The 8925-nt window shown below is 48.4% G+C and overlaps 1 protein-coding gene across 1 annotated transcript; it reads left to right on the plus strand.

Annotated features, from left to right (window-relative positions):
• Positions 1–1468: 1468 nt before the first annotated feature.
• Positions 1469–6403, plus strand: LMOD3 (leiomodin 3). The gene is made up of 3 exons (XM_062585430.1): positions 1469–1792; positions 2687–3991; positions 6316–6403. The coding sequence occupies exons 1-3, from the start codon at positions 1469–1471 to the stop codon at positions 6340–6342; spliced, it is 1656 nt and encodes a 551-aa protein (XP_062441414.1). The 3' UTR covers positions 6343–6403.
• The last annotated feature ends 2522 nt before the right edge of the window (positions 6404–8925 follow it).

Consider the following 8925-nt stretch of genomic DNA (forward strand, 5'->3'; position numbering starts at 1 on the left):
ATTGAGTCGCACATTACTGACTTCAAACAGAAACTATTCATTTAACCAGCGTCCCAGAAGACCATGGCTAGGATGAGGAGCCTGAAGAGCCCAGCCTGTTTTGCTAAAATACCCGATATAGCCTTGGAGCCAAAATCCCCCAAAGTCTTGTCTCTGTCCTGGTGTTATCTCCCTGGAGGGAGAGTCCAATCGTGCCAATCGCAGTGATGTATGATCGTCCAAGCCCAACAAGGACCCCACTAAAAACAGCATTACCCCTTCTGCAGGGACCCTGGCCACCCCACAGGACTTGGGCTGGTTTGTTCTCTGTGCGCTCTTCCCAAGATGGAAAGAAGGTATCTACGTTGCTCCTGGGCTGTGAAAGGCAGAGGGTTAATCAGAGCCCCAGGCACTGTTGGTTCAGCTGCTTTCTCATGGGCACATAACATGAGAAGGCAGAGATGTCTTTAGACCTGCACCCCTCAGCATGCTGTAAAGCAGAAGAAAAAAGAAAATCAGAGTACTCCCTTGTAGCTGAGAAGTAGGGACAACATGTATTTGGAAGTCTGCTGTGATTGAAGTCCCTGCCCAGCGGGGCCACTGAGCTGTCGGCGAGCCACGCTGTAGCAGACGGGTCGTGTTACCAGGAGGCATCTGCCCCAGCTTGGTGGAGCGAGCTGCACCTGTGAGCTTGCGAGTAACCCCTGCCTCGTGCTAGTTAGTACGTCCCAGAGCCCCTGCCGTCCCTCAGGCCCCACCATACCCCAGGGATCTCTCCCACCGAGCACAGGAAAAGCCTTGAACATTTTTTTCCCCTGCCTTTTCAAGTCTTGGATGTTTCTTTCTTAAGCCAGAACCAGCATTTGGGGAGCTCAGACAGTCATGGGACAGATGAACACAAATCAGAGCCACCTTCCATGTACATCCAGGTTTTAAAACTCACCAAAGGCCATAAAAACAGGGGGAACTCCCGCACTGTCTGCAGAGCTGCCCAAAATCCCTGTTTAAGCCATCTTGAGATATTACCGATACGCAGACCTTATGCTGATTCTTCTTGCGATATAGTATTTCACTCCACATACATTGCAGGTGCTATTAATTTCACTCCGTGGACCTGTGGTGATTCATGCCTACGGCGAAACGTCCAAGGCACGGTGCCACGGGAATCCTCTAGAAAATGGCCATCTTCTGCGATGCTCAATGGGGACGCACCAGCTGCACTGAAATGTCAGAGGAGTTTGCACAGCTGATAAGTTGCTGAAAATGGAGCATAGCAGCATCTCCATAAATTCTCTTTATCCAGCCAAGTGTAGCTTAATATAGACTTGGTCTCCCTGTCTGTCTCCTGCAATAAGATCGGGAGCAGCCGCAGCTCACGACCAAAACATAAAGTTGTCGATTTAACTGAGTGAACTGCTGCTAGTGGGAAGATCCTCTTTCAAATTGATCTTTTTCTTTAGGTTTAAATCAGTAGCGCAGGAAGGAGAGCATGTCCGAACTCAGCCAAAACTCTGACGAGGAGGTATGTCCCGAGGACATCGACGAAGATGAAATCCTTGCCAATCTGTCTCCCGAAGAGCTCAAGGAGCTGCAGTGTGAAATGGAGGTGATGGCTCCGGACCCGGAGGTCCCCGTGGGGATGATACAGAAAGACCAGACCGAGAAACCGCCGACAGGGAGCTTCGACCACCGGTCTCTCGTCGACTACCTGTACTGGCAGAAGGCGTCCCGACGCATGCTCGAGGACGAGAGAGTTCCCGTCACCCTCCTGCCCTCAGAGGTAATGAGCAAAAAACATAAATATTTATTAGGAGTCTGCTGTAAGATGCATTTTGAGAGTAAAGCGCTAGAGATTTCTGCTCCCGTTAAATAGCTTTAACAGCTCAGTCTGCCTCTGCTCCAGGTCCTTGCATGCGGTGTGGTAACAAACTGTGAATTTAAATTCTCCCTAAAAGCCTCAGCAGTGACAAGCTCTAGCTTGGACTGTTACCAGCGTTATTTTGTTTTATTTTATTTTTTCTAAATCTCTACTCGTGTTTTTCTCGTATAAGTAAATCCTGATTTTGTTTCACTAGAGCAAATGACTGAGAAATTGTTGTAAAATCAGTTCAGCAACAGCAGCACATGTTTGCTTGGCCTTGTGCATTTAGTGCTGCTGTTCTGCTCTTCCATAGAAAACTCACCTCAATAAGTAAAAGATGAACGTAACAATTGAGGGAACTTAATGCCACGCCAGGGGGGAGGAAGAGAAAGTATGGTATTTTGACAGTGTGAGATGTTTGCTCCTGACCAAGCACGCAGGCTCCAGGGACGAGCCCGACCTTTCCCAATGCGCCGCTTAACTTTGTGCTGATTCCCCTACGACTTGCAAGCAAAGCTAAGGTCAGGCTGAGGTGTACGTATATATACGTGTGTATATATATATATATATATATGTGTGTGTATATTTTTGGAATTAGGGCCATATTTCGCAATCAGCTGCCGGAACCCGTCGCCCTGAGGGCCGAGGCGGGGTAGCGACCGCTTCAGCCGAGGCGCTTTCCAGCCGGGGCGCGCGGCGGGCCGGGCAGGGGTCTAAACGCGGCCGCCGGAGCCCGGCTCCGACGCGGCTGCTTCAGCTCTGGGGTTTTGTCCTCCGCAGAGAAGCGCCGCGGAGGCGGCCGGGGCGGGCGGCGGCGCTGCCGGCGGGAGGCGGCCGGAGGCGGAGGGGAAGGAGCGACGCTACCAAAACGAGCACGTGGCAAACTCGCTAGCGCGGGCTGCGGAGGCGAGCGGAGAGGCGAGTGATAAGGAGCTGGAGGAGGAAGAGGAAGGCGATGAAGAGGAGGAAGAAGAAGGCGATGAAGAGGAGGAAGAGGAAAGCGATGAAGAGGAGGAGGAAGAAGGTGGCGAGAGTGAAACAACAGAGACTTGCGCCGATGAAAACGGTCTCAGAGACCAGACAAGTAAGAAACTAGGCACAGACTCGGGCGAACTCGCAGAAAAACAAGACGAAAGTGAAAAGAAAATAGCAAAATTAAACATCCCCAAGAAGCTGGCACTAGATACTAGCTTCATGAAGCTAAGTGCCAGGCCCTCAGGAAATCAAACCAATTTAGAAGAGAGCTTGGAGAAAGTCCGGAAAAACAACCCGGATGTGAAAGAGCTCAACCTGAACAACATAGAAAACATCCCCAAAGAAATGCTGATAGACTTTGTAAACGCGATGAAAAAGAATAAGAACGTGAAAACCTTCAGCCTAGCCAACGTGGGAGCCGACGACAACGTCGCCTTTGCGCTGGCCAACATGTTACGTGAAAACAGGAGCATCACGACCTTAAACATCGACTCCAACTTCATCTCGGGCAAAGGCATCGTGGCCATCATGAGGTGCCTGCAGTACAACGAGACCCTGACGGAGCTGCGCTTCCACAACCAGCGCGGCCTGCTGGGCCACCAGGCCGAGATGGAGATCGCCCGGCTGCTGAAGGCCAACCCCACCTTGCTGAAGATGGGCTACCACTTCGAGCTGCCGGGGCCCCGGATGGTGGTCACCAACCTGCTCAGCAGGAACCTGGACAAACAGCGACAGAGGAGACACCAGGAGCAACGGCAGCAGCAGATGAAAGAGCAGCGGGAGCTGATAACGATGCTGGAGAACGGACTTGGGCTGCCCCCCGGCATGTGGGAGATGCTGGGGGGACCGGTGGCGCGGGCGGGGGAAGCCCCGCCGCCGAAGCCACCCGCCGCCGCGTCCCCGAGCAGGAGGAAGGAGAGCGCGAGGCAGCCGCCCCCCGAGCAGCCGCCCCGGCAGCAGCAGCCCATCAGCTTCCGGGTGGTCAAGCTCAAGAAGACGCAGCGCAAACCCGCCGTGCCCGAGTACGTGGAGCCTGCGGAGAAAACCAACCTCAAGGACGTCATCAAAACCCTGAAGCCCATTCCCAGGAGAAGGCCGCCTCCCCTCGTCGAGATAACCCCGAGGGATCAGCTCCTGAACGACATCCGTCAGAGCAACGTCGCTTACCTTAAGCCGGTAGGTGCGCGGCGCGACGGCTCCCGTTTGGGGGGATCCTCACGGTATTCGGGCACCCGGAGGGCGGGAGCGCGGCGGCAGGAAGGCATACGCTCTCGTTACGTGGGGCTGTAACAGCGAAGCTGCAGAAGACCCTTGCCGTGATGTTTTTCTGTATGTTTGAGTCTGTGCATTACGTTTTGACTTGTAACTCTGGGAGAGGTGAAAGGTGTGTTTTCTTGGCTGCCTGAACATATAACGTTGTTTTTACTGCTACCTAAAAACGCTCTAGCTAAAATGGTTGGTCCTCTCATATATTGATTTGCTGCAAAAGGTACAAATTGTGTTCTTATTTTTCATTACCGGATTTAAAAACTTGTTGATAAGATGATAAAAATAAGCAGGAAATAAGACGGATCGGGGCCAACACGTTCCATTTCCTTGCATTGGCCCGTCCTCCAAGAAATACCGGATGCCGACAGATCTGTGCGATGCCAGTATAGCTGTGTGTGTTGCTAACACCAGGGAAAGCCTTTGTAAACAGAAACAGTCAAATTCTGTTTCATAGTTCATATTTTAATATTGACCTTTTTTGTGCCACACGAGTAACTATTCCCTCTGTAATTTTGGAAAGAGTAGTTTGTCCTGAAGTTTTCAAAGGGCCAGCTCCTGCAGGCACCTCTGCTTTCTGATCAGGGTTTGACACCACCATCTGCCCCCAAATCATGTTTTTCTGCCTGAGATTTAATGGCAAGAATGACTGGGCTGCAGCCAGGGCTTAGCCTCAGAGCATTTTCTTGCCCTTCTGCACCTCAGTTTATGTTTTGCATAAACATAAACTGTGCGCTGTCGAGAGAGGAAAGAGCTGCTGCTGTGTAGGTCACGCACTGGGTAGGTCACCCAAAAAGGCGCTTGTGACTGCACATTGGGGCAGGGGATTTTCATGCCTGCAAAAACCTCTCTCATTGCTGCTGTGTTATTTCTTTTACCCTCCCTTCCTTTTCTCTAGGAAAGCTGCGTGTTGGCAGGTGCCAGGAGCGGGGTTGTTAACCCCAGCTGTTCCCTATTTGTTCGCGCCCCCTCAAAATCCTGGTAGGATTTTATAAACAGCAGTTACAGGCTTTGGAGTAGAGCAGCTTGCTGCTGTCACTTGGTATTTCAGAACTTGCTCCTGAGACTGTGCTGGGGGAGCTGGACGCGACGGCGCTTGCACAGTGCAGGGTCTCCTGCTCGAAAGCTGACCCGGCTCCTCTTCCACACCGTTTTCTTTTCGCTCGGTTCAGATGCGAATGTTTCTCTTTTCCAATGGTTCCTGGCAGAAGCTCACTGCCGACCACCGAGAGCGCTGTGGCAGAAGGTGCTTCTGGGCAAATCCCAGGTCTCCGCAACACGGCCGATCCCGGACGAGGGTGCACAGGGAGCCGCGTTCCTACGCAGCCGGAGGGGCTGGGCCAGCTTGCAGTTGGCCTCTGTTGATCACTGAGGTCAACCAGTGGTGCTCAGATTTGTTTACTTCTTCATAAGATAAAGAACTCAGTGTATCGTACACAGGCTCAGGGACCCTTGGAGAAGAAAAATGGTGGGGGACAGTGCATCTAAAAAGCAGAGCATGTTTAAACTCTGTGTCCCTGTGTATTGCTCACAGCTGTTCCCCTGTACCGATGGTCAGTACAGGCAACTGGTCCCAGCTCTTCTCTCTGATGCACAGAAAATCAGGAGCTTCATAAGGAGCTTTCCTGCAGCCTTCTGCAGCTCAGGGCTGATCCCTGCAAACTCAGTACCCTGGGTTCCCCCTGTGGTTAACGATTGCGACCTAGTGATGACACTGTGAGACACAAAGGTGAATTAATGGACCGTCTTAAACGGGCTGGTTCCTAACAGTTGTTATTACAGCTTGTAGAAAGATGAAGAAATGCCACACACTTATCGATCGATCGATCGATCTATCTATCTATATTTCATCTGGCAAAATGATTTGAAGCTTGGATTTGGGGCATTAGTATTTTATTCTCATCCATCAGTGTGGTCTTGATAATTGTTATTTGTGTGACACCCCTGGCCTCACCTCTAAAAAGGAGCTTTACTGCTTGAGCCAACCTAGGAGTTCATTTGCTCTCGGTAGTGAGACTCATTGCTTGCAAGAAGAATTCCCGGGCTTTAACTGCAAACATCAAATGAGTAACTACAAACAAAAATAAATTCCTGACCAGAACCCCTTTGGGGTCTTGGCTATTATATTTTTGATCTTTTCACAATTTGTAATGGTTTATATTAACATAAGCTGGCTTTGGAAGTAAGGCTGGGAAATTTCCTCCTCACAATACCTCTTTATTTTCCTTGTCCAGGTGCCATTGCCAAAGCAGTTAGAGTAAGAGACTGGACAGACGTGAAGAAAACAACTTGGAATAAAGACTGTGCAAGTTTTGCTTACAATTGTTTCACCAGATGTCTTCTTCAGAAGCCAGGTGGTATACATGACTCTTTGGGAACAAAGCTTGCAATATGCACTTTTGTAAGTGAGATGAAAAAGGCTGGAATGGGAGAAATCAATGTTAAGAGTTTCCACCAGCTATCAAACAATCACGGTGCCATCTGTCTGCCAAATGGAGCTGAGGCTCCAGTTTACTGCGGGAGTTATTTTCTCAGAGGCATCAATAACCTTAAGTCTGTATGGCTTGTCAGTAAACAACTTTGCTTCCATGTTGTCCTTCTACTGTCACATTCTCCAGGAACATGTTGTGCTTTATCTTATCTTTTTTTTCCACAACATGCTCCTTGTTTTATTCTCCTGTCCATGAGAAATGCACTTGGTTTCTCTGTAAACGGCTTTATTTTTTAGGCTGAGGAAACAGAAACGAAATAAAAGCTCTCTCCATAAGGTGTGTGCAGCACTTCCAGGGCTAACAGCTTTACAGAACAGAACGACTACTGTCTCTAGAGCTAAGAAGAAGAACTCGAGGCAAGGGATGTTAAACACACAGGCTTGATGATTTCAAGCTACCTGTATTACAGAACATATTCTAGCTGGTATTGTACTTGGTCAGTGTGTAAAAAAACGATGCCATGATCTTCTTTTGAGAGCTGTAAGCTTCATTCCCCACGATGCATCTCTCTCTGATGCAACTCTTAATCCTTTCTCCAACTCCACATTTCAGCCACCTGAGAATGTATCTAAATGCCATTTCAGCTCACTCTGCATTGCTCCTTAACTGGCTGCAGGATGAGCCTTTTTTGTCACAGGCTTGATAAACTGATCATTACCTCCACTGGGGGTGCAAATAGTAAGCCTTGCCTCTAGCAAGGGGAGAGATGGGCCAAAGATGATGGGGTTAACCGTCTTTATCTGTATTACTTCCATATAATTTTGTGTTTGCTTAATATTTTGAATTTTTTTTCCTCTTTTTTAAATTGCATTAAAAATTTTTGCTGCAAGCCTGCCTTCTAAGGCAATTATAGAAATACCACACTCCTGTGGAATACACCTACAAGAGATCACTACTTTTTTTTTTTTTTTTTTTTTTTTTTTAGTAATTTAAAGCTATATGGCATATTCCTATAAGAATATCATTGCCTATGTTCCTACTCCTCCCAGTAAAGCCTTTCCTTTAGCTAATGGGCATATCCCCTACTTCAGGTAGCTGTTACATCTCTTAACATGATGGGTGTCATCTTGTTGCCCCTTCTACCCTCTCAGCCATCCTCCTCTAGCAGTTAAAGCCCAGTCTTGTTTAGCTCTAACATGTATTGTACACTTCTCTCTCCACCCCAGCATTTTTTGGCATCACTATGTTGCCTTCATTCCTGTTTTATCAGTGATGTTCAGAACCTTTTTGAATCCAAGACTGTCTGCTATCTTTAACTCAAGCTTTTATCCTTGTCCTTTCTGTTACCTGGTCTCTTTAAAATCCCTCACTATAGCATCTGCCTCCAAGTTTTAAAAGCTCCCTCTCTGCTGTACTTCTGGCTGCAACTTCAGTGCTGTGAACATGACAAACACGGTTGACAGCCTGCCTAAGACTCAGCAAGCGGTTTTTAAGATGTGACGGTATCACATAAGGGGAAGGGGAAAGCTGCTTCAGGATAGCAGACATGAAAAGAGAAGTATCATTTTCACTGCACCTCTGCTTCTTACAGACCTCTCTTTGGTACAGCACACAAAGTGGGAAACAGCAGTCCCTTTCCTTTACAGATGGGAAGTAACCTGGTGCTTTTACACAGCTTCTCCTGTGGAGACTTGCAGCGAGCGAAGCGAGTGCAAAGAGCAGCTCCCCCAAGGCATGGTTAAAGCACACTGTTCTGGCTTCTGTGCCAGACTTGGCTAGTTAAGAAGTAGCAAAGAATCAGGTGGGACAAGGAAGTAGAGATGAAAATAATGTTTTAAAATTGCCAAATCAAGCAGCCAAGTACAAACCACTGCTCCACCCAGACACAGCTGAGCAGCAGTGCATATTCTGTGCCTTCAGCACCGTGAATACCGTAAAGTCACAGAAGGAGAGAGGCAGCCCGAGAGAGAAACTGCAGCAGCAGAAGGTTGACTTTCTAGCTGCATTCAAGGCCCAGCTCTCAGTAACCCTAGAACTAGGGAAGAAATACCTCTTTGATATTTAACTAGGATTTTATTTTAATTAAGGTACTGTCATAAAAGACTGAAGCAGCATGGACAAATGTTTAAACACTCTGCTTCTGGGGAAAAGCCTTTTTGTGGATGCAGAAGTTATGTAGTAATAGTCCTGCAGCTCGGAGGCCTCTCATACATCACTGAAATTATTCCAGACATGGAGCACTCAAAACCAAGCGTTCACCACAAGCATAAGCTTGTGCCTCTATCTGTAGCATGACTATACATCTAGCAACACAACGGGCACTTTACCAACAGTGGGAACCAAACATGCAAGCTTCAGACAATGGTCTCTTGTCATAACCTGAAATAAATGCACTCAGTAATCACTATTAGA

This window comes from Rhea pennata, chromosome 12 (genome assembly GCF_028389875.1).
Source record: "Rhea pennata isolate bPtePen1 chromosome 12, bPtePen1.pri, whole genome shotgun sequence".
Lineage (NCBI taxonomy): Eukaryota > Metazoa > Chordata > Aves > Rheiformes > Rheidae > Rhea > Rhea pennata.

What these genes read in the sequence shown, in the direction of transcription:
- LMOD3 (XM_062585430.1), top strand. Translation starts at nt 1,469, where the DNA reads ATGTCCGAACTCAGCCAAAACTCTGACGAGGAGGTATGTCCCGAGGAC. An exon ending in AACATAAATATTTATTAGGA is followed by an intron (nt 1,793 to 2,686) that starts GTCTGCTGTAAG and finishes CCGGAGGCGGAG; the next exon opens with GGGAAGGAGCGACGCTACCA. An exon ending in ACGTCGCTTACCTTAAGCCG is followed by an intron (nt 3,992 to 6,315) that starts GTAGGTGCGCGG and finishes TTCCTTGTCCAG; the next exon opens with GTGCCATTGCCAAAGCAGTT.